General features: G+C 36.2%; 1 protein-coding gene across 10 annotated transcripts in view; it reads left to right on the top strand.

The window, feature by feature from the left end:
- The window catches only part of LRRC7 (leucine rich repeat containing 7), a 533,169-nt gene that overhangs the window by 138,193 nt on the left and 368,113 nt on the right, over window positions 1-26,863 (top strand). The window contains exons 1-2 of one of the 10 annotated variants that reach the window (XM_032426336.1): window positions 10,237-10,259; window positions 25,504-25,579. The exons of 8 other annotated variants lie outside the window; for them this stretch is intronic. In XM_032426336.1, coding sequence (XP_032282227.1) covers window position 25,579 — 1 coding nt within the window. In that variant the 5' untranslated portion in view covers window positions 10,237-10,259; window positions 25,504-25,578. Of the gene's footprint in view, window positions 1-10,236; window positions 10,260-25,503; window positions 25,580-26,863 lie in introns of those variants that run through there. One more of the 10 variants, XM_032426327.1, reaches the window with a different exon arrangement.

Genomic DNA, 26,863 nt, shown 5'->3' with positions numbered 1-26,863 from the left:
GTTAGGAATGTTGGGGAAATTTCTCCACACAGAAATTAGATGAGTGCATAGGAATAATCTCCACTTACAATGTTCCCTAGAATTTTTATCTCTTAAGCTACTGGGCTTAAACTTTAAGCCCTTAGACAACTAGGGGGAAATTTATTAGGGCAGTCTCTACCCAGGTATCAACTGCTACTCTTTCGCGGATCCTTCTGGAATCATTGAGGGCAGAGAGGAGAAGGAGTATAGATTTCAGTCTTGACACTTCATTTCATGTTCTACTTGTCATCCCAAATAATGTCCTACATGATTATCAAAGCTTCTGCAATATGATTAAATTCACCCATTTATTCAACAAATACTGATTGAGTATCTGCCCTCTGCCTCTCTCCCTGTTCTGGGTGCTTTTGATACATAGTGAGCAAAAATTTAAAAACAAAAAAATGGCAAACTTTGCCATTCTCAACAGTTAGGGAAAGCAGACATTAAACAAAATAAATAAGTAATAATTCACTAGAAGGTGATTTGTTTTGTAGAAAAATACAAGCAAAGTTATGAAGGTTTAGGACTAGAGAGAGATTTGGGCACAATTTTAAGTGGGGAGAATAGAATAGATGTCATACAAAGGATGACATATGAGGAAGGAGGTAAAGGAGTTAACCACACCGCTCTACTAGTTATCTAGAATCCTTGACTTCTGCATTTAAATTCAACTGGGAGAACTTTATGATTCAGATGTTAATTTTGGCCTGATGCATTTATGATATGTCACCTATATATACAGTCTCCTCTCAGAGAGGCTATTATTAAGATAATGTTGCCTTTTTGCAAAATTTAGAAATTTATAATGATGAACACCCTAATCATCAGAATGCCTTTCTTTCCCATAAAATATTTCCAAACTTTTGAGTGCCAGCAGCGTACTGAATGTGAGTCTGTCTAATGGCCTGATTTTTACAGTCTGGTGAGCAGGTGTCTTCGGTCCTGGAACCCTAGTGGCCATTGCCATGTCCATCGCTGTGGAATTGCTTAGTCCTATCATTTTTGTCTGTCTCATCTGAAGACTTAACCTCAGCATGTTCCTGACCAAAAGCACCCATTGTTAATGGAGAATTATGTGCCTCTAAAGACCTAAGGAAGGTAAATATCTGCTCTTTCAAGAAACTTGCTTTCCTCCACGTTAGACTGTTCCAGATAGGCCTTGAGTAGGATTTCTTTCTACTGTATCTTTTTTGTAGAAGTGAAATAGGCACATAGTGTGCTTCATCTCCCTCTATTGTTCTATAACTTTTAGAGTAAGGTTGACAGATAAAATATAAGACACCTGGTTAAATTTGAATTCAGATAAGTAACAATTTTTTAGTGTAAACATGTCTCAGACAATATTTAGGACACATTTATATTAAAATTACTCATTCCTTATCTGAAACTCAAATGTAACTGAGTGTCTGTATTAGGGTTTTCCAGAAAAACAGAAACAACAGGTTACCCATCTATCTATCTGTTGTTAAAAACAAAATTCAACCAAGTAAATTTGAAGATCTAATTGGCTTTGCTAAGTGATTCATGAATTGGGCATCATCCCATCTAGCAAGTAGAGAGATGTTCTGAGGAACTGTACAAAATGGAAGGTTTTATAAGAAGGAGGGTGGGGCAAGAGGTTATTAGCAAAAGATAAGAAAGGGTTGGCCCATCTTCTTTTTTGGGGGGAAGAGAATAGCAGGGTTTTTATCATGCAGATTACCTCATTAGTGCTGCTCAGGAAATTTTAGACCTATTGATAAAAGCTCACATTCCTAGAAGAGGTTGAAACTGTATTTAAAGTCTTGGTTTGCTATTGTTGGGGGAAAAGGCTCCATTTTGAGCTTGTTGTTTCTTTTTTTAACACTGTATCTTGGGGCAACTGGGTGGCTCAGTCGGTTAAGCGTCTGACTCTTGGTTTTGGCTCAGGTTGTGAGATATTCTCTACCCCCCACGGCCTCCACGTCCCCACTTAGTACAGAGTCTGAGAGTCTTTCTCCCTCTGCCCCTCCCACCGTGCTCTCTCTCTCTCTCAAGTAAGTAAACAAATTAAAAAAACCCACTATATTCAATTATAGATACAGACATAGGTATCTATATCTATAGATCTAAATAGATGGATCTCTCACTATATAGACCTCTCTCTCTTTGTATGTGTATATATATGATTTATTAAAGAATTGACTCACATGTTGGGGTGCCTGGGTGGCTCAGTAGGTTAAGCATCCAACTCTTGATTTCTGCTCAGGTTGTGATCTCAGGGTCCTGAGATTGAGCCCCATATAAGACTACATGCTGGGCATGGAGCCTGCTTAAGATTCTCTCTTTCCCTCTCCTCTGCGCCACTTCCCACCCTCACCACCCTCCTTGTGTGTGTTTCTAAATTAAAAAAAAATAGGAAAAAAAAGAAGTGGCTCACATGCTTACGGAGGCCAACTAGTCCAAAATCTGCAGGGTAGTTTGGTAGGCCGGAGATGCAGAGAGGAGCCAATATTGCAAGACAAGTCCAAAAGCCATCTGCCAACAGATTTGTTTTTACTTAGAGGAGATCAGTCTTTTTCTATAAAAGCATTCAATTGATTGGATGAGACCCTCTCATATTATGGACAGCCATCTGCTTTATTCAATGTCCACTAATTTAAATGTCAATCTCATCTAAAAACACCCTCACGGAAACATCCAGAATAATGTTTGACCACATATGTAGGTGCTGTGGCTAGGTTGAGAGTCAGGTTGACACAAAATTAATCATCAGAGTATCCTTTATTTTTATTTGCTGAATCTGGCAACCCTATTTCAGGGGGTCTCAACTGAGTTTCTGAGAGTTGCCTCCTTAGTTGATCTATTTCTTTATTTAACAATGTAAAACTAGTACTATTTACTAGTACCTTTTGTTTTGCTTTGTTTTTCATTGCTTTTGGATACAAATATATATTTTTCTAATATATTTTCCTGTTGTCCTGTGAGATCTCCCATATGAGATATGAAATCAGTAAGTACTGAGTCTTTCAAAGCCTTTACTATCTAAACAAATCATATCCATCTCCTCCTTCCTGGGTTGGATAATCCCACGCAGGAAGATTCACATGAAGTTACACAGGCTCAAACCTGGACTTGATCTCTTATTATTCTGCATGCCTTTTCCTACGATATGTCCCCTTTAATATGTCTTGTCTTCGTTGGATTTTTTTTTAAAATGCTGATTCTATAAATTTTTGGAATGTTACCCAAAGGCAAGGCAATACCTGTACCATCACCTCTAATGATTTTATCACTTTGAAACTCACCTAAGAATGCTTTAAATCTTTTGTGTTGGTTTTCTGCCGTCTACCCTTAAATTTGTCCAGATTTTCTGGACCCTTGGTGTAGTTCATTATTCTTCAAGTTGTAATTCCCAATTGCTGTCACTCTGGACTTTTTATCCACAGCTTTAAAAGGCCACATCCTCTGTTCCTCTGATCCTGCCCTCTCTCAGGGATTCATTCTAGATTGCTCACTGAAATTCTGTCACTCTGCTTTGGTTAGATTTCTTTAGGTTCCAGTCACAATTGTTTGACTTAGTATAGCTGAAACATCTACTTTTCTACTTTCCTCTTTCAGTTTAGTCAGACCTGGGTCTACCCATTTCCTTTTATTTATTTATTTATTTGTTTATTTATTTTAAAGATTTTATTTATTTATTTGACAGAGAGAGAGATAGCGAGAGCAGGAACACAAGCAGGAGGAGTGGGAGAGGGAGAAGCAGGCTTCCCGCCGAGCAGGGAGCCCGATGTGGGGCTCGATCCCAGAACCCTGGGATCATGACCTGAGCCGAAGGCAGACGCTTAACGACTAAGCCACCCAGGCGCCCCTACCCATTTCCTTTTAATATTTGTTTCTCTCAGTCTTCAAGATCCCATTTTCTGCTTCATATCTATCTAATCTATCTCATACAATCTCAGTATTTCTCTAAGGAAATCCCTTCTTTTCTCCAAAGTAACCAGCCAGTTTTCCATTATTTTGTTTTTATTTTTCTATTGCTTCTGTTCTGATAATAAAACTGAAACCTCTTTTCACACCACTCCAATTCCTTCTGGATACCCTACACAAATTCAATTTTTAAAGGCTAAATCCTACACACACAGGCTTTGCTATGTCTTTGTATATCCTTTAGGTATGCAGTTAATTTCAATGACTTGTTTGTTATCTTTTTCAATTCCACCTAGGAGAGGACAGATTTTCATCATTGTAAGGGCTCCCTTTTACTTTTCATTTGTTTACTAATCAGATTCACCACTCTTCTGTGGGTGCTTCCACAATGAGTGCTTTCTGAATTATAAGGCATTCTTCAGCCCAAAGCTCACGGTCATACAGCAGTAACTCCGACACTGTGGCTCCTATCCACTAAAGTCAACAGGGCCAATACCGTGTTGACAAAATAGTCCCATCTTTCCAAACCATGCCCCAGAAAGCAACCACTTGCTTGAGAATAAAACTGCTGTGAACTATAATAAACACCTGAGTCAAATCCTGCATGGCCCACTTGCTAAAGCTAAAGCCCATAGCCATATGTCCTGGTCTCATCAAAAACTTATCCAGGTATAATTTGAATCACCGAAATCTACTTCCTGTCTACTTATGTTTATTGCTGATAAAACTGACATTGGAGGATATAGCTCAAATCTGTGGCTACAGTCTGAGAATTAGCCCACCTAGCCTCATCTCATGGGGCCTGCTGTTGTACAACTAAGGCCTTGGAGAGTAAAACCAAATGTTCGCAGGCAGACTCCAGGAGGAAGAGAGGGTAAGGGCCTGAGCTCTGCATTTATGCTCAGTTCTTCAGAATCTAGCAATCAGATAACTCTTTCTATATCCATGGAAAAGAGAATGGGGCAAGAGCCTAGGAAGTTTAGGGAAAATGCCTCCTCATAGAATCCTGAGAATTAAGCAATAAGTCTGTCCCCTCTTACCACACTCCTATGTCACTTATAACCATGAACATCTCTGACAAAAGTTATCATGGGCTTAGTCTGCCATGATGTGACTGTACATCAGTACCTAGAACACCTGTTTCAGAATGAAAGGCCAGCCCAGAAAGCTTCCCCTGATAAAACTTACACATCCATGAGGTACCATAACTCCATGCAGATTGTCCTATATTAGTTAAATTTAGTTTTCAACCCCCATATTTTTTACATTGATGCCACCTCCCTGGTGTCTGACCAAATTGACTCCCTGCCAAAATATTTGATCCAGAATGATTTCCAAACCATGCCTGAGAAAGCAAAGGCTCTATCCAAATCTGCCATTAACTAAATCAACAAGGAGCCTCCCATAATTTGAGAATCCTATCTGATTCTCCTTTTATTATATCTGCTCTCCAGGAACACATGGAAAAGTGCACAAAATTTTATCCCCACAACTAAGTATGTTGTATTCTACTTCTGTTTTAGACAACCCTATAATTAAGATGTTGAGCAACCACATTTCATGACATAATTGAGATGCAACTGTATTTTTGTCTCCCTCTGTCCCTTTAAAGAGGATAGTTGGGGATCCTGGGTGGCTCAGTCGTTAAGCATCTACTTCAGTTCAGGTCATTGTCCCAGGGTCCTGGGATCGAGCCCCGCATCAGTCTCCCTACTCAATGGGCAGCCTGCTTTTCCTCTCCCTCTCCCCGTGCTTGTATTCCTTTTCTTGCTGTGTCTCTCTCTGTCAAATAAATAAATAAATAAACAAATCTTTAAAATAAATAAATAAATAAAAGGGGATAGTTACCCTCTGGCCCTGATGTTGTTGACCCACTCTTAGGTAATAGACAGCCTTGTGATTGCTTTAATTCATAAACCACAGCTTCAGTTTTGTCATTAGACTATGTCAGTACAAATTATTGATCAATGCTTTAATCTTCATTCAAATTTAAGATTTTTCTTCCCTCATCCCCCATCCCATTTGTAGCTGGAAGATTTTGCCTGGCTAGAAGACTTTACTCTTTCTAAGAGATGCTAAAAGTAACTATTTGGGGAGTTATTTTCACGATATTTCTTTGGTAAATCCCTTCACTGGCAGAACTTCTCTCTGGTCTTTGCAGAAACATCCCTTTTCTGAATGTCTTTGCAACATCTTCTGCAGTTCCTAGGAATCCAGCATTTGCCTCCAGGTTCTTCCTAGGGACTTCATCTGTCCCTCTAGGCAGCCATATTGGATGGAACCAAATACAACCCCACATGAGTTCTGTTTTTTTGTGTGTGCCCTACTTCTAATGGATAGCTACACTTACACATCCCTTTCTCAAATGTTAGGTATGCAGACAGATCCTGATGCAGACATGTAGCCTTCCATAACCTTCTGTACTACATTGCATTTGCACTCTGAGCAGGAGTAAAGCACCAGGCTTCTTTTTTTTTTTTAAGATTTGAGAGAGAGAGAGAGCGTGCACGCATGCAAGCAGGGGAGAGGAGCAGAGGGAGAGAGACAAGCAGACTCTGCGCTGATCACAGAGTCCACATGAGGCTCAATCTCACAACCCTGAGATCACAACCTGAGGTGAAACCAAGAGGTGGATGCTTAACTGACTGAGCCACCCAGGCACCCCAAGTACCAGTCTTCTGTTTTTAACTGCAGAAACTATATTTCAAGCTCTCGGAAGCATTCCATGGATGCTTCACTCACCAAGCCTGAAGCGATGGAAGTGACATCATGAATTCCTTACCTGCGGGTGGGGCAAGTATTCGTAACGTGCCAATAGCTGTTCCAAAGAAATCTCTTCATAAATGCTCCTTCTCTTTCAACAGTTTCATCCCTTAAAAATTATTGATTTGGCGGGGGTATCCAAAAGTTGCAGAACCTGCAACTAGCTAGCATAGAACAGTTGGGAGTAGTTTAGAACACAAATCCTATAACCAAGCTGCCTATGTTTGAGTAACAGCTTTACTACTGACTAGGTGTGTAACACAGGGATGTGACTTATTCTCTCTGTGCCTCACTTTACTCATTGAAGACAATGGCGAGGATTAGATTAGTTAACATATATAAAGCTCTTAGAACAATTCCTGGCATATAATAAACACTATATAATGATTTGCTATTATTATTCTTATTATTATTCTTTTGTAATTTGTACACAAATCTGGCTTTGGAATATCACATTTATCATATCTTTCTTCCTCTACTAAATTCTATACCTGAATATCCTGTCATATTTGTGAGTACTTCTGATTCTTCTTCTAGCTAGCAAAAACCCACAATAACCTGACACCTTCATGTCTTGCCCCACAGCATTGGATGGAAAACCAGAGTAAACCAGTGAGGCCATGAAAGACTTCTACCTGCAGTGAGGCTGGTTCCACTACTTCATAGAATAGCAATGCTAGCCCCTGGGAAAAAAATTATCTAGTAGCTTGATGATGCATCCAACTTCCTCACTCAAGTAAAGAAGAAAGAGGAGCAAAAGAGAAAAAGCCAGGGACCTACAAAATTCTAGGGAATTCAGTAAGGATTCATGGCTATTCTTTCTCAAGTGCCACCATTAATGTGACTCAGTCCCAAAGATTAAAAATCACCATCTCCCTATTTTGTGTTTAATTTCTTGGCAGAGAAAGAATTTGAGCTTGACTCAGCTTGAGTCAGTTCTCTATGCCCCAAGTCCAGGGTGATGTTGCATTGTATATCAAAGCCATTACCAGAGAGAAAGAATTTTCTTTGGCTAGACAACTTCCCAGGAGGTGTTCACTGTAGTTTGGAGCTCATGACTTTCCCATGTCCCATTTTGGCTACCTCTCTATTATTAATGTCTGGTATCCTTGACTTCTGACCCAGTGCAGCCCTGGCTGCAAAACCACAGGTGATTTGCATTAGGTACAAATTATTATTTTTTGTTTTTTTCAAGCTTTTATTTAAATTCTTGTTAGTTAATATATAGTGTAATATTGGTTTCTGGAGTAGAATTTAGTGATTCATCACTTATATATAACACTTATATATAACATTAAGTGCCCTCCTTAATACCTATCACCCACTTAGCCCATCTCCCACCCACCTCCCCTCCAGCAACCCTCAGTTTGTTCTCTATAGTTAAGAGCCTCTTATGGTTTGCCTCCCTCTCTTTTTTCCCCCTTCCTCTATGTTCACCTGTTTCATTTCTTAAACTCCACATATGAATGAAATCATACAGTATTTGTCTTTCTCTGACTGACTTGTTTCACTTATCATAATACACTCTAGCTCCATCCACGTCATTGCAAATGGCAAGATTTCATTCTTTTTGACAGTTGAGTAATATTACATTGCATATGTATACCACATCTTTTTTTTAGGGAGAGAGAATCATAAGCAGGCTCCACACCCAGTGTGTAGCCAGAGGTGGGGCTCAATCTCACTACCCCAAGATTGTGACCTGAGCCAAAACCAAGAGTCGGATGTTAATATACTGAGCCACCCAGGCACTCTATACCATATCTTCTTTATCCATTCATCAGTCAATGGACATTTGGGCTCTTTCAATAATTTGGCTATTGTTGATAATGCTGCTATAAACATTGGGGTGCACGTATCCCTTCAAATTTTTGTATACTTCAGGTAAATATTTAGTAGTGCAATTGCTGACTTTTAGTATAGTTCTATTTTTAACTTTTTGAGGAACTTCCATACTGTTTTCTAGAGTGGCTGAACCAGTTTGTATTCCCACCAACAGTGCAAGAAGGTTCCACTTTCTCCACATCCTCACCAATACCTGTTGTTTCCTGTGTTGTTAATTTAAGCCATTCTGACAGGTGTGAGGTGATAGTGCATGGTGATTTTGACTTGCACTTCCCTAATGATGAGTGATGTTGAGCATCTTTTCATGTGTCTTATAGCCATCTGAATATCTTTGGAAAAATGTCCATCCATGTCTTCTGCCCATTTTTTAACTGGATTATTTGGGGTTTTGGGGGGGTGTTGAGTTTTAGAAGTTCTTTATAGTTCTTCTGTAGAAGTTCTATAGAACTTCTTTATAAGGTTTTTGGATACTAATTCTTTATTAGATATGTCATTTGCAAATATTCTCTCCCATTCCATAGGCTGTCTTTTAGTTTTGATTATTTCCTTCGCTGTGCAGAAACTTTTTATTCTGATGAAGTCCCAATAGTTCATTTTTACTTTTGTTTCCCTTGCCTCTGGAGAGGTGTCTAGTAAGAAATTGCTACAGCCAAGGTCAAAGAGTTTGCTGCCTATATTCTCCTCCAGGATTTTGATAGTTTCAGGTCTCACATTTAAGTCTTTCATCCATTTTGAATTTATTTTTGTGTATGGTCTAAGAAAGTGGTCCAGTTTCATTCTTCAGCATGGTGCTGTCCTGTTTTCCCAGCACCATTTGTTGAGGAGACTGTCTTTTTTCCATTGGGTATTCTTTCCTGCTTTGTTGAAGATTAGTTGACCACATAGTTGTGGGTCCATTTCTTGGTTTTCTATTCTGTTCCATTGATTTATTTGTCTGTTTTTGTGCCAGTATACCATACTGTCTTGATGACTGCAGCTTTGTAATACAGCTTGAAGCCTGGAATTGTGATGCCTCCAGCTTTTCTTTTCTTTTTCAAGATTGCTTTGGGTATTCGGGGTCTTTTGTTGTTCCATAAATATTTTAGGATTGTTTGTTCTAGTTCTGTGAAAAATGCTAGTGGTATTTTGATAGGGATTGCATCAAATGTGTATATTGCTTTGGATAATAGAGACATTTAATAATATTTGTTCTTCCAATCCATGAGCATGGAATGTTTTTCCATTTCTTTGTGCCCTCTTCAATTTCTATCATAAGTGTTCTGTAGTGTCCAGAGTACAGATCTTTTACCTCTTTGGTTAGGCTTGTTCCTAGGTATCTTATGGTTTTGGGTGCAATTATAAATGTGATTTATTCCTTGATTTCTCTTTTTGCTGCTTCATTATTGGTGTATAGAAATGCCACATATTTCTGTACTTTGATTTTGTATCCTGCAACTTTTCTGAATTTGTGTATCAGTTTTAGCAATTTTTTTGGTGAAGTCTTTTGGGTTTTCTACATAGAATATCATGTTGTCTGTGAATAGTAAAAGTTTGATTTCTTTCTTGCTAATTTGGATGCCTTTTATTTCTTTTTGTTGTCTGATTGCTGATGCTAGGACTTCCAGTACTATGTTAAATAACAATGGTGAGAGTGGACATCCCTGTCTTGTTCCTGACCATAGAGGAGAAGCTCTCAGTTTTTCACCATTGAGGATGATATTAGCTGTGGGTCTTTCATTTATGGCTTTTATCATGTTGAGGTATGTTCCCTCTATCCCTACTTTGTTGAGGGTTTTTTCCACATTAATAAAAGAAAGGATAAGAACCATATGATCCTCTCAATAGATGCAGAAAAAGCACTTGATAAAAAACAGCATCAAATTGGTTTTTTAAATTGTACCAGATAAAATTGTACTTGTGGCTTTAAAATTATGGATAAAAGATACAAACCAAGCTTTAAGAAACTTCCTCTCTGAATCGTCAAATCAGATGTTATACAAAGGAACCAAGAAGTGTATTAAGAGAATAACATATCAGTTAGAAAACCAATGCAGCTTAAATGTTTCAGGTTTATTGGAATAAAGTTAGCATAAAATATCCCCCAAAAGCAGAAATAGTATTAATAGAATGTTGTTTTGTGAATTTTGCTTCACTAGAGTCTTAGTTCTGTGGAGACAGGGATGGTGAGCCTGTTACATCTGCATCACCAATGCTGAGCCCGGTGCCTGGCACATGGGGATGTTTGGTAAATACTTACTCATTAAATGAATTAATTAATGAGCTGCAGAAGACATCTTCACATTAAAAAAATACAAGCACTTCAGTTTATTTTTAATCTATCACCCATGCTAAAATGAAAAGGAAAGTCATTAAATTGATAGCCTATTAAAGCCAGTGGCGTATTTACGGATTTGTGTTCCTTGGAGTTTACTGATCGACTCATTAACATCTGAAACTCTGATCCACATGAGGCTATTTTTATATGTAGAATGAGTAATTGTTTCCATGGAATAAAAGTCCCAAAAGCAAGGAATGTATTCTAGCCCCTTTGGAAGATTCTCTGGTTTTATTAAAGAAAAATGTTTAATCAGAGCATGCTTTTTGAAAAAGTTGGCTTAATTTGTTTTCAAATTGGTGCACAGAGGGTATTCATACTTAAAGATTCTAAAATGAGGGCGCCTGGGTGAATCAGTCTGTTAGGTGTCTGACTCGATTTTGCTCAGATCACGATTTCAAGGTCATGAGATCAAGCCCTGCAATGGGCTTAGCATGGGGCTCCATGCTAGGCATGGAGCCTGCTTAAGATTCTCTCTCTCCTTCTCCCTCTGACCCCCCTCCCTCTCTTAAAAAAAAAAAAAGATTCTAAAATGGCATCTTCAGTGTTGTACAGGTCAAAAGAAAGAGTACATTTTACATGTTTTAACTGTTTCAACTGATGATGTGTCCATATGGTACAAAGTGCAGAAAGTCTTGATCTAATTTCTGTTTTTAAATTAATTTACATTTTTTATAACAAATGCCCCCAAACCAGGCATTGTGTTGCTTTATTTCATGTGAGTTTAAACATCTGCCATTAAGACTAAATCTAAATACAGTCTTCTTAATTTTAAATGTAAAAAATATCTCACTTGTTGTGTCATTTGGCTGCATGCCTGAAGAGTGACTAATGTTACCTATGTCTATGTGTTCATGGGTCATCACACACCATGTTTAATCAAGAACATATTTTCACCTCTGGTATTTGACATGTCACATGCCTATCAGTTTACTGTCAGGCAAGATAGAACACATCATAAAGGGCATCAGTTCTTATTGCTCTCTTATGGAGCCAAGCACTGCAGATGACAGTAAATATGACATCTTTTGTGATCAGCAACATTTTTGCTAGCATCCTGTTATTAATAATACTCTGGCTAGACAGTATTACCAAGGATAATCCATGGTGGAATGATAGTTCCTGCATCATTGGCCACAAAATGATTTTTAAGCTTTTTCTAAGACTTTTTGTTTTTCAAGCTTTCTTCCCCTTCAGGCAAACTCTTAACTAAACTTGTTATAAAATAATTGAGAAGGCAAAAAAGGGAAAAGTGACTATTAAAAGCTGACTTTTTAATTTTTAACTTAAAGGCTATACTTATCAATTTTTAAGGAACACAGTGCATACTGAAAGATATCAAGACTGAGTATGATAGGTGAACTTAAAAATTATAAATAATGCAAAAATGATTTTTGATTGGATATATAATTATAGCACTTGGAAAACTTATTATTGAGATGAATATTTTGATGATAGGTGAAATGTAGACAGTATTCTGGGCATAGTATAATATGTGCTTAATAGCCATAATGACGTTTACGTTAAAAAAAAATCAGTCACAGTCAGGAAAAGGTGAGCAGTTTTATGACTAGCATTATCCAGACATGTTTTTTTTTTTCTTCTAGGATCAATTGCAATGTTTATTACGTACACATAATTTATATTGCTGGTGCAATGTATTATGTACACCATCATTAAGCAAAGTTCATGAGATGACCCATTCCCTGGCTTACTGATCCTTCTGCATAGAATGCCATCTTTATTTATTTATTTATTTATTTATTTATTTATTTATTTATGTAAAAGATTTTATTTGTTTATTTGACAGAGAGATAGCGAGAGCAGGAACACAAGCAGGGGGAGTGAGAGAGGAAGAATCAGGCTTCCTGCTGAGCAGGGAGCCTGATGCGGGACTCAATCCCAGGACCCCGGGATCATGACCTGAACCGAAGGCAGATACTTAATGACTGAGCGACCCAGGTGCCCCTAGAATACAGTCTTTAATTACTTAATGCTTTTTAGTTCTTGTGAGACCCTAGAAGATTCTGAAGAGAAAGCAACAAAACTTTTAAACGCATAATACTTCAGAGTCACAAACCACATTTTATTTTTACCTTGTCCTGATTTTTTTTTTTCCTTGGAAAAAAAGATTTTATTTCTTGGAAAATCTCACAAAAATGAGTTCTCTCGTGACATCATTTTTAAAGATTACATATGGTTAAAAACTGATAATTTACTTTTTCTAGTTGTTTAATCCTTCAAGGCAAAAACAAATAAATCTTATTTTCCTTTGTTTTACAAAATCGGTATTCTATTTTTATATTTCAATGTCAAATCTAGGTATTTTAGAAAAATTTTAGATGGGACTATGAGAATTAAGGTTATCTTTTAATCTTAAATTGCACTTGTTAGCTTGTTTACCCAAGGATGCCATAACTTTAGAGTCTTTTATGATAACACACAAGTCACATATTTATATATCTATATAAGAATAATTTGAAATCTCTGATATATGGAAATCATTCAACAGATTATGTAATTGTTGCTTCAAATTCTTAAAATTGTGTAAATGATACTGTGTATGTGTGTGTATACATATGTAGCATATGTATAATGCGTATGTTAACATACATTAACTTAATTGTGTTTACCAGAATGTCTTCCAATTCTTCTTAAACTTGAAAAAGTAAAGTATTTGATCAGTGGTCTTATTTCCAGGTATTCTTGGTTAAAAGATACGTATATCAATAAATTAAACCCCTTTAAGAATTTTGTATCAGAATTAAAGAGCTTCCTTGAAACAGACTAACAAAATTTGTAGCCTATGCTTTTCTTTTGTTGCCTCTTTTCCAGGAAGCAAAAAGATATATTCAGTGCTAGTCTCTTAATAAGTCTTTTCCTTTTTATGATTTCTATTTTTTTTTTTTACTCTTTTAATTGTCAAAAGAAAAATCAACCAGAGAATAATTTTCTTCCAATATACAAATATCTATAAAGGCTAGAACTTTATTTATACTTGATAATTTAGGAAACTTTTATAAGTAAACATAGATTAATATTTTAAAGGCAAAAAAGAATAAAGTACATTTTAGGAAGCATTTGAAAGCTATTTTGGAAACAATAGAATTACTAAATTGAGTAAATTACCATAATTTTGGCTTTGGACAACTTTAATTTCTTTATGTCTCTATTTCCTCATCTATAGAATAGGAAATATAGTACTGCTTCATAGTGCTTCTGTTATTGTGAAGTTTTAATGTTATAGGAAGACTTTTCTGCACAGTAGGGACTATTTACGGCTATGTGCAATTGTAAATTAATTTTTATTTTGATTTTTTTGTAATTGTATTTACAATATAGTGTTTTTTTAAATTTTATTATGTTATGTTAATCACCATACATTACATCATTAGTTTTTGATGTAGGGTTCCATGATTCATTGTTTGCATATAACACCCAGTGCTCCATTCAATACGTGCCCTCTTTAATACCCATCACCAGGCCAACCCATCCCCCCCAGAACCCTCAGTTTGTTTTTTTATAAGTTAAATTTTTTACATTTAAACTTAGTTTTTCAGTTATTCTTTTTAAAGCTAAACGTCCAAATATTATTCTATTCATAAATCTGGTACATCCTAACAATCACTTTAAAACTTTATTATTTAAGGGGTGCCTGGGTGGCTTAGTCAGTTAAGCATCCCTTGATTTCAGCTCCCATCATGATCTCAGGGTGGTGAGATCGAGCCCCAAGTCAGGCTCCCCACTCAGTGGGGAGTCTGCTTGAGATTCTCTCTCTGCTTCTCCCTCTGCCTCTCCGCGCCCCCACGTGCATACCCACACATTTACTCTCTCTCTCTCAAATAAATAATATCTCAAATATCTATAATTTAACTTAAAATCAGTTAGATTTTAAAAATATTTTTATTTTCTTCATAAATCTAATACATTTTATCTTCCTTATCAGGTTCTTTAAGCCCTGATGTAACAAGCAAAACCTCCCTAGGCACTTAAACCACTCTTGCAAATTTAATCAATTAAATGTATAAATGTGGTAAATTTCAAGTTCTTTTAGTCATCACAATACTATTGTTAACCAACTAAATAAAATTCTCCTACCTACTTCAAATAAACATCTGTAGGGGCAGAAAACTTTCCCTTTCTTCCCTTCCACATGCTTTGGTTGGGCTAATAATTAAACTGACACAGACAGATTAACAGAAAAAACTTAATTTTGTAGACAAAAGAAAGAATAAACAAAGAAAGAATAAATTTGTAAAGAATTGACAAAGAGGTTTGGTTTTACGGTAGTAAATTAATGAAGAGGTAATAAGATTGTCTACACTGCCTTCTCAGGTCCATAATTCCCTATCTCTGGTGATAAGGATGTCTTCTACTCTCCTGGTACATGGAGGGTACCTTTCACATGGGAGATTTATTTCCTGCTTTCAGGGGACAAAGGCCATTTTTGTATCGGCTGTTTCTGAAGTAATTTTAATTCAAAATAATCAATATGCCAAAGTTGCATATTTTGGGGATTGCATATTCTGCTCCCCTTCACATTACAACTCTGTAATTCATTTCTCATTTCATTTGGAATAACATGTTCTTATGCCCTAATATGTCAACTTTTTGGAATATTATAAACACGTTTAATATCATTTATAAATTTTTCTTATGTTAAACTCAAAATTATGAATGGAAAGTGGTTTTCTTCATGATCTCAATTTTTAATTTGTAAATTTCCCCAGAATTAGAAAGACACTTTTACCCACTTCTTCTTACACAACTTTTACCATTACAGTGGTAAACAACCCCAAACCTGAGTGTTTTCAACAGCAAAATTTATTTTTCACTACTATTATATGTTGGCTACATATTGGCTGGGGTTCTGCTCTGCCATCTCTTTGTTCCAGACCAAGAAAGAAAATGGAGCTTATAGCTAGGATTTGCCACAGATGGCAAATAGGATTAGTAGCCACACAGGCTGATGTAAAGCTTTTCCTTGGCTTATACTCCATTAGCCAAAGTCAGTCACATGGCCTACCTAGGCTAACATCATTCCCGCAGGAGCTATAATCCTCCCAAAGAAGAGGCACCTATAGGAGTCTGATAGCATGGGAAAATGCTTCAACTATTTTGATCAATCAATGCATTCTACAACCTCTTTTCTCCAAAAACAAGTCATAATATTACCTAATTATTTCTTATGTGAATTTTTACCCTAGTACTCGTTGCTTCTTCACTGAAAGACTGAATGCTAAATTATTTTCTTGCTTTTGTCAGGCCTTACAGTCCTGTTAAAGACCTTGTCCTGAGTCTTAAATGAGATATGCAAACGAAAGCATCTATACATCCTTAGCAAATATAAGTAGGAATACATTAGGGTTTTTTTGGTTGTTGTTCTCTTATTTTCTGACTTCATCTTTCCTGGTTCCATTTTGCTTGTATGATTTTGTGGTTTTTGTTCAGGCCCAACTATCTAAAGCAAAATCACTTACCTATGCATAGATAAGAGGAATTTTGCTGTTCTATCATCAGTTACTCTGAGTTCAAGTCATTTTGGCCTTGGAAACAGTCTTGCATTACACCATCATTCACACCCCTCCTCTGACTGCTCTATTTACATTCATTTAGCCTTTTACATTGGACTTTTTGGAGGCCAGATCACACTGTTTTCTCATATTAAAATAGTTATTGACAATAAGCAACCTGCAAGTCATTTTAACGTACAGTTTAAAGCAACATTTCATTCAGCCTGTAACGTATTTGTGCACAATTTTTTTAAGGTGCAAGAATAATCTAACCAGCCAGGTTATTGAAGGAATTGAAAGTTAGGCAGAGGAATTTAAATTTAATGATGTAGCAAATAGGAATTAATTGAGTTTTCTGAGGCAGCAAATGGAAAAACAGCATGGTGTCAGTATCACAGTATGGCAAGGAGTATGAGATTTTATGTCAGACCATCCTGGATTGTAATACTGTCACCACCAATAAGGCCTTAGGATTCCCATTCAGTAATGAAAATCATACTGCCTACTCCATAGGGTTGTCATTCAATAATTGTTTCAACAAATACTGAGTTCCTCCTTTGTACTAGATGTTGAACAAAACCAACTCAGTATTTGACCTCATTGTGCTCACAGTCTAGGAATGAATATAGAAATATATAAGGAAAGAAGCAAATTAATAGTGAATAATTGTGATATAGGCTCAGGAGGAAAGGAACAAGTGACAGAGAACTTAAAATTAATCGATCAGTAAAAGCCTCTCTAAAATGGTGACATTAATAAGGAACAAATAAGAAAAGGGTTCTGTAGCTGTTGGGGGCCCATCCATGTCCTCTTGACCTTTAACATTCTACTGTGTGCCCATGGCATCTAAGTACAAGTATTATTGAATCCTCTTGAGAACATTCTTTCAGCAGGTGTTCAGTGCAGCCTGGAAGTTAATTCCCCCAGGTGCAGCCTCAGTCATTGTCAGATGAGAGTGGGAGAATAAATAGCTCACCTTCCTCACCCCTCTCCTACCCCCTGAGGTATATTCCATGTAGATACAGCTTCAGTTGCCCAGAGTGGCAATGGCTTCATTACTTCCTGTTTCAATTCTTTACTCTTATACTGGTGTTTCATTGGATTGCCTCCCAAATAAAGCGTTTATTCTCAAATCTATGTCTTAGGCAGAATCTACTGCATGGGGAAACCAACCTGAGAGAAATATCTTTTCTAACCACCTTAGGATAATATCTGCAATACAATATGCACTCAGTAAATGTTAGTTCTCCTCTTCCTCACCCTTGCTCCCCCAAGTCAAGCATGCATGATGAAATGTTTTAGAAAATCATCTCTAGACTATACTTCGGAGGTAACTAAAGTCAGGGTCCTAGAGACAAGTGAGGAAGCAGACATCCACTTTAGTACTGACAAAAAGCAGTAAAAACCCAGACAAGCCAATATGAAATGCCAGTGAAATTTAGTTACAGTGGCCTGTTTATATTATTTTGCATCCTTCACTGCACATTATATACTCTGCTGGACTATGTGGTTCAATGGAATATTATAAGAGAATAGAGGTGCCATAAAGATACCACTGGGGAAGAAAAATTATATATACTATTAGGCCAATAAAAGTAGGCTGAGAGATCAGCAAAGTGTTCTGTGAAATTGGTCAGAGGTACAAAGGCTTCTCCTCCTTTATGTCACATCAGGCCTATAGGTAGTGGTACTGGGGAAATGCGAAAGGGCCTCTGATCTCCAGCAGCGCTTTCAAAGCTGCTGTATACACAGTTGACCCTCGAACAATGTGGGAATCAGGGGCACCAACCACTCCACCCCCATGCAGTTAAAAATCTGCTTATAACTTTTGACTTTCCAAAAACCTGACTACTGTAGGCTACTATTGAATGGAAGCCTCACCAAAACATAGTCAATTAATACATATTTTGTATGTTATACATATTATATATGGTATTCTCACAATAAAGTAAGCTAAAGAAAGGAAAATATTACTAGAAAGTCATAAGAAAAAGAAAATACATTTACAGTACTACACTGTTAAAAAGTCTCATATAAGTGGACCCACACAGTTTCAACCCATGTTGTTCAAGGGTTAAGAGTGCATATAATGCACAAAATTAAAATAAAACCAATGTGCTTGCCATGTAAGTACATTTTCAAGTCAAGTATTCCTTGTCCTCTCTTCTAACTCATTTTCCACTTCTAAGCTAGTCTTAAACAGATAATCTGAAGATTCTGTTGGCTCTTGAAAATTTTAAAAATTTATTTCCCACCAGACCGTACAAGGTCTGATGTGTCACCTCCCTCTGTCTCAATCTATCCTTGGGTTACTCTTCTGCATGCTGATTAGGCTCAGGCATACTGGCCATTATTTAGTTCCTCCAGGTATGCTGCATGTCTTAGTGCTTTGAATGCTGATCTTTCTTCCTGGAATTTAATTATCAGCTGTTTACATAAATAGGTCTCTCTCATTCCTTAGGTGTCTGCTTACATGTTACCTTCTAAGTGAGGCCTTTCTTGACCCCCTTATCTGAGATGTATCACTTAGCTATTACTACAATAATGCTGCATAACAAACAGCAACAAAAATCTCAGTGGCAGGCAGTAATGATCATTTAGTTAGCTCAAGTGTCTGGGGATTGGTTGGGAATCTGTCAAGCCAGTCTGGGGCTTCACTGAGTGGCTGTGCTGATTTCATTTGGTTTTGTTCATGTCAGGAAGTCAGGCGGAAGTCAGCGATCTATGATGCCCCTGCTATACAGCTCTGCTCCGATCTCTCATTTTACTCCCAGGCCAGTGGGTTAATTTGGACATGTTCATTTCATAGTTCTTATACATGGCAGGGCTGTAACAGTATGGCCAGAAACACACAAGGCCTTTTAAGGCCTAGGATCAGAACTGGTCCACCGTTACTTGCACCTGTTCTATTGACCACAGCAAGTCACAGAGCCAAACCCAACATCAGTGGTATATTCCTCCCATGGAAATATTGGGGGTGGGAAGGGAATGCTTCTGAATATTTATGATCCAATATACTGTGAAAGGTCTTCTTTGTTATTTCGATTCAAAATGCTCAGTTTATTGCCTTCCAAGCAATTTTGTTTTTTGTCTTCAATTACCCTCATGTCTGTCTCACCCATGGAAATTTTATATTAGACAAGAAAGAATAGAGTGGATGGTGGTAACAAATTAAACCCCAAATATCAGCAGTTCTGTACTTGTTTATTCCTTCCTCTTCCTGAAGAATTTAAGGGATTTGGAGAAGGGGTAAATATAAAAGGAACACAAAAGGCTTATAGTGATTCATGAGGCTCTGCCATTTTTTCTGTCCTTTTACTGGCCTTTAAAGTAAAATATATGCATGGAAGAAACTTAAAGAATCTTGGCTTTGTTCACTGAAATTCAATTAAAATTTAATAAAGTGTATAAAATACTTGAGGCATCTAAGGCACTGACTGATCACAGAGTCAGAAGCCTTCCACAAACTTAGAGTGTGCTGAGTGCTCCCTTACCCCGGCTCCCATAGTAAAATGTGCACACTTCTGTCATATCCTGTCTCAGATTATACTTAAATCTGCTTTCCATCTCTGCCCTTTAGTGATAAGCTCTTTGGGGATTTATTCATAATTTATCCGAGAGGCTACACAGGCAGGATCTGGAAGGCCTTAGTCTCATATTGGGAATTCTGTTTTGCCCTCTAGTTTCTGAAAAGCCTTCTATCTGGACTTTCAAGCTCTGTCTTTAAAGTCAAATGACTTACAGTGCCATTACTAAGACATCCTTTGCTCCACTCAGATCTCACAAATCCAGTGTTGGGTGTACGGTCTCACACTTTCTGGAAAGCCCTCCCACTCTAATTCTTATAATGCCTGCAAGATGTGACAACAAATTCTAATGAATTTTCTGAAGATACTGGTGACCTTCAAAATATCCTCATGTGCTCAGGATGGCTGTGGTGAAATCTCCCCTAAGATAATGAATAGACTATGGCTATTTAAAATTTCTTTGAACTTCGTAATTCAACCTAAATATGTTCCCTGCTGTAATTCTTGCCTGGATTAATATTATAAAGTTTCTGTGATATGCAGCACCTATACTTCATTAGGTCTGAGAACATTATTGGCATTAAATAGTCAATGACTATTAGTAATCACATCACAGAAACACTAAGAGAACATTAAACATGAGACATAGTTAAACTTCTTAGCCAATTCAATATCAATTTCAGAGCATTCTTGACATTTCAAACACTCTGAATTTTTCATTTATCCAGTAGTAGTTGGAAACCTAAGTCTAAAATTTTAGTGTTATCGGGAATACCCACTGTGCCCTCTGGATGTGAAAGGTTAATTTAATGAACATTTAAACACATTAGGCAATCTCATTTAAATAAAATTGAAATGTAAAGCTGGGAGTTGTGGTGCTTGGCATCCAAATCTGGCTTATTTACTGTGTTGTCCCAGCCCAAGTGTTGTACCAACACTTGTTAAATATTACAGCATCTACAGAGTGATAGACGCTGGTTAGAAGCATAACTGAACAAGAACTTGCCCCCGGGAGGCCATGCTTTAAGTAGTAACTTATACCTTAAGGATTTTTCATACACACATTCTACTTTTAAGTAGCAGGTGGAAGAAGCAGGTCAAACTAGGATTAAATGCAGCTCAGGCCATCAAAAGATATGGAAAGTTTGGGAAGAAAAGGGCTGTAATAAGGAGCACTAGTTAGTGAGAATTAGCATCCATTTAACGCATGACATGGATTTTTTTTGTCACCATTTACATACAATTTAGGTACTGAGTGAAGAGGTTGTATTTCAAGACTGTTGACTAAAAAACTAGAAACCAGAAATACCACAAAATAAGTGTAGCCCAAAGCAAGAAACCTTTCAAAAGACTTGCACACAATGTTTCCATATATCAGTCCTCCCACTAAGTCTTTTAAAATGGGCTTTAACCTGGGGGCTTAGGCACTTAGACAAGCTTACACTGGACCAAAAGGGACAGTAATAGCACTGAAAAAAACACTTGAAAATTATTTTTCTTTTAAGCATCTTATTTTATTTTATTTTTTTATTATTTATTTTTTTATTATGTTATGTTAATCACCATACATTACATCATTAGTTTTTGATGTAGTTTTCCATGATTCATTGTTTGCGTATAACCAGTGCTCCATTCAGTACGTGCCCTCTTTAATACCCATCACCAAGCTAACCTCTCCCTCCACCCCCCTCCCCTCTAGAACCCTCAGTTTGTTTCTCAGAGTCCATAGCCTCTCATGGTTTGTCTCCCCCTCCGATTTCCCCCCCTTCATTTTTCCCTTCCTGCTATCTTCTTCTTCTTTTTTTTTTTTTTAAACATGTAATGTATGATTTGTTTCAGAGGTACAGGTCTGTGATTCAACAGTCTTACACAATTCACAGTGCTCACCGTAGCACATACCCTCCCCAATGTCTATCACCCAGCCACCCCATCCCTTCCACCCCCCACCACTCCAGCAACCCTCAGTTTGTTTCCTGAGATTAAGAATTCCTTGGGGCGCCTGGGTGGCTCAGTCGTTAAGTGTCTGCCTTCGGCTCAGGTCATGGTCCCGGAGTCCTGGGATCGAGTCCCACATCGGGCTCCCTGCTCAGCGGAAAGTCTGCTTCTCCTTCTCCCTCTGTCTACCACTCTGCCTACTTGTGCTCTCTCTCTGTCAAAAAAAAAAACAAAACAAAAAACAAACAAACAAACAAACAAAAAGAATTCCTCATATCAGTGAGGTCATATGATACATTAAGCATCTTATTTTAAGTTATTAAGTAAAAGGTTACCATCAAGGCTGGTATGCTGGTCTCTATTATAACCAAATGGTTCTTTTTTCCCCCTTCAGCACTGGCCTTAAAAATGTGGTCTTACCTGTAACTATATATATTAGGTCTCTTGTAAAAGAAAAACAAAATACTGTGTTTAGAAGAGTGTGTGTCCTAACATTATTTCCCTTCCCTGATGAGTGTTTGTCACACTAGCCATGACAAGGCCCAATTCCATGATTTGCAAATAATAAAAGCAAGTCTACTTATTCTTAAAATAATATAACTATATATTATACTATAATAATATAATTATAATATACTATTATAACTATTATTATAATAATATAATACAGTATACTATCTTATAGTATAGTATCATATAGGATAATAACTATAATAATAATATTAATAATTCAGACATATTTCTTTCATTATATTGAGTGGTGAATCTGCCTGAAAGTAGAGGGGCAATTTTTATTTTTAACAAAGTAGCAACAAGAGAACAGAAAACAAGAATATAATTATTTTTAAGTATATATCACTTTTTTGGGCAGTGGAATAATATATTTTAGGCCTATAATTTTACTTGTTACAATAAAACAAAATAATAGCAAAGAGAAAGACATGTAGCATATGACCTCACTAATATGAGGAATTCTTAATCTCAGGAAACAAACTGAGGGTTGCTGGAGTGGGGGGTGGGGTGGGAGGGATGGGGTGACTGGGTGATAGACACTGGGGAGGGTATGTGCTATGGTGAGCGCTGTGAATTGTGCAAGACTGTTGAATCTCAGATCTGTACCTCTGAAACAAATAATGCAATATGTTAAGAAAAAAAAAAGAAGAAGATAGCAGGAGGGGAAGAATGAAGGGGGGGAAATCGGAGGGGTAGACGAACCATGAGAGACAATGGACTCTGAAAAACAAACTGAGGGTTCTAGAGGGGAGGGGGTTGGGACGATGGGTTAGCCTGGTGATGGGTATTAAAGAGGGCACGTTCTGCATGGAGCACTGGGTGTTATGCACAAACAATGAATCATGGAACACTACATCTAAAGCTAATGATGTAATGTATGGGGATTAACATAACAATAAAAAAATTAAAAAAAAAAAAGAAGTGTGCTTAGCTGTTAAGAACTTATTTTATATTATTTTTTAAAGACTATTTGTGAGACACTTAAGATTATTATTGTCACTATGATGGGGTTTTGGAATATAGGTGAGGTTCAGTGGGGTGGAGTCCGGAGCCACCGACTAAAAGAATTCTTGAGATGTCTTTGGTGCCAAATGGTGGTTTATTAAAGCATGGGGGACAGGACCCAAGTTCAGAAAGAGCTGCTGCACCGGGGTTGTGAGGGGTGGCTGATTATATACTATGGGGTTGGGGGAGGTAAGGAAAAAGGGAGGTTTCCAAAAGAACATTCATATGCTAAAGAAGACTCACAGGATACCGGAGGTCTTGACATTGTCAAGTTAAGGTTGTTTACCCCTCTAGTAAGGCATTAACATTAAGATAGTTGGGAACTTCCTGGAAGAACAGTACACTCTGCCCACTTCAAGTGTCTGTCAATGGGCTGCATGTTATAAGGGCATTTAATTGTATCTATATTTCCTTCTGGAAGCTAGGTTATTGATGATAGGAATGCTTTGTTCTTGTAGATTGCTAAGACATCTGTAAACTGAGGGAGACTCTGTAAGTTAACTATTTGTTTTTCCTTTAGGGCAGCCAGGAGTGCCTGAGGAATGTGACATATATCCCATGGTGGGGGGGGGGGTTGTGGGGTGTCAGCTTCTCCTTTGTCCTCAGCTTGCCTTCTGTTCCCTCATCAACTATACAGATAAAGAAGTTACAATAGATGATTCCAGTTTTCTAATCTAGACTCTAGACTATATTAAATTGTATTTAACCAGACTGTATCTTTGTGTTTCTATGAAATTCAGGATAATATATTGCAGGCTGCAAGCATTTCACTATGTAACCTGTAATTGTGATATGTAAATCATTTTTAATTTTAGTATAAAAGTTAAAAGACAAAGGTATTAAGGATAACTATAGAAATCATTAATTTCTATTTCATTTTAATAATGCATTTGTAATCAGAAAATTACTTCAACCTAAACACATGGTTTGCTAAGCTTTATTTAAGATTGTGCATTTTATTTTTTTATTTTTTATACAAGTAAATAATTGCATCAATTAAATAAACATAATCTCCAGCATATTAACTGTGATTTATATATTTTCAATACAGTTTTTATTTTCCAAATATCCTTTAGAGTCCTTATTTCAAGAAGAGAATTTTTTTTTTGGTACCTGAGTGTTACTATGAACAATTAGCTTTATTAAGCAGATTTTGAATATTTTCTTGGTCCTCTCATTCCCCTTTTTAAATTTTTTATCAGGAAATTGCACTAAATAATATCAATAAAGCTTTCCCTTTATGATTCCTAAAACACACCAGGCCCAGCCTGACTCTATGTATCAACTAGATATTTCTCTGTTCCACGGATAAATGGAGGTTTCATATAGTCCTGACTTACAGATTTAATAATTATATTGAGATTCTTGGGTTTTATAAATATAAAGCCTTTACATTAAGTATTCAAACAAATAATTTGAAGGTGTCATCTTCTTCTTTATCTCCCATGTCAACCACGGGTTGTAATGTTACAGAGTACAAACTACAATACTAAATAAATGTTCATATCAGCATTAATCTCACTAAAGTCACTTTTTAAAAATAAATTTGATTATTACAAATGCATATGAGCATTTTAGGCTCAATTATTTTAATTGTAATATATTGAACACATTAAGCTATGAATACACACATAATAAGGGCCAGTGTCAAAGCACTGTTTTAATGATAACTGAGGATTACCGAATCAGGGTTTAAGGTGTAATAGTGAGAACATAAAATTTTATTCATTCAGAATAATTAGAGGAAAGGCAACTCTGACCTGTAAGAATCTAAATTGTGAAATGTTTTAAAAAAATTCTGTTTTTATAATTTTTAAGAATGAGGGAAAATAACATTTCACATTTATTATTTAGTTCTTAGGAATAAAACAGGCAAGGAGGAAAATCACTCTACAAAGAATTTTCCTTGCAAATATTGAATTGTTTTTAGAAGGAATATTGGACAATAGTATCATCCTTTTGTTCCACACTGAATTTATATATTCACAGCTCAAATATTTAAAATGATAGTTTTGTGGAATTATTCTGATTAGGATGTATAACCTGACAATTAGAAATACATTTGATTAAACTCTTCACATTCCATTCTTGCTTATTATGTTCATTTAGATGCATTTGTCAATTTATAAGTAGTTAATTAAAATTTTTTAAATTTTCTTTTTTTTTTTTTTTAAAGGAGCCCGCTACATGAAAAAAATGCAAGTCAAAGTGGTCACAACCTAGAAGTCTGCAGAGACAGGAATAACTAGCAAGTAGATACTATGTTATTTTACTATGCTTAAGTATATAGAATTCAGTAGTGTTCTCGGAATTTTACTCTATAATTACAAAATAGTCTTGTAATTTTAAATTCATATTTAGTAGTATTTGTGTTAACTATATCACATCACAAAAATAGTTAGGAAGAAAAGTGGTTAACTATGGATTTCAGGAAACAAATTTTCTGTCAGTAATAATGAAATGATTTTGGTTAGAAAGATGAGTTTAAATATTGTATCTTTTCTAGGTCTTATACTTAGAGACCTAATTCAACAATATATTCCTTTCTAAAATGAGTAAGAATCTCCCTATACCTTGTAACACATTCAACCACTGTATAAATGTGTTAATTCCTCTCATAAACCATTAATAGGAATTATATTATAATCATGCTTTTAAGAGATAGAATGAAGTTACATTCACTTTTGAAGGTTACATTTCAAATTTCAAGGTGATATCAAATGAAATCCAGACATTAAGCAGGAACTTTCCATTCATCAGTACTCACTGACATTTTCAAGAAATGAAATAGGAGGTTCAATGATAAGAACATGTAATGTTTGGATGAATGGATTTTTAAGAAGACTTAAGAGTGTGGGAAGGGTAAATAAAATTATTTGAATGGCAAGAAGAATCTTTGAAACTCTCATTGTTCCATATTAAAGTGTTTGGAGTTGATTCTTTCTCCTCAAATGTATCTTGGAGATTGAAACAGAATCAGAAAATGTTAAAGCTAAAAGTTTTTTGGAAAGTATTTATATCAGTTCTTTCATTGATATGGATTAAGAAATGAAGTTTGCACTTAGAAACTGATTTTACATGCCATATTTACATGTATACACACACATTAATACATTTATATGCACATACATATAAAAATATACATGTATTTTTAGGGTAAAAATATAGTTCTTAATTTAACAGATATTTTTCAGTGGATGGTGCTTAAAATCTGTCTGCAAAGAAAAATCTACAAGATATGATGGCAGTATCCACAATCAAAATATTTTAGAAATTATATATATTTTTATATTTAAAATCTTATTGTAATAGAAATTTCTATAATTATAGACACTGTTTAAAATTGTGTTTCAACTGCTTAACAGTAAAGATTCCGAAAGAACTTTATAAGCCAAAAGTAGTTACTTCCCTTTCAGTCTTTTTTTAAGGCTTTATAAATGACAAGTCATGGATGATAAACACCTCACATACAAACTATATCAAATGTTTATACATTTGGAACCACACATTTTGATAAGAATGCTAAACAATAACTC

Source organism: Phoca vitulina, unplaced genomic scaffold, assembly GCF_004348235.1.
Source record: "Phoca vitulina isolate PV1807 unplaced genomic scaffold, GSC_HSeal_1.0 scaffold2, whole genome shotgun sequence".
In the NCBI taxonomy this organism is placed as follows: Eukaryota; Metazoa; Chordata; class Mammalia; order Carnivora; family Phocidae; genus Phoca; species Phoca vitulina.
The sequence above is the reverse complement of the archived record's forward strand: the minus strand, read 5'-3'. Positions and strand labels throughout refer to the sequence as shown.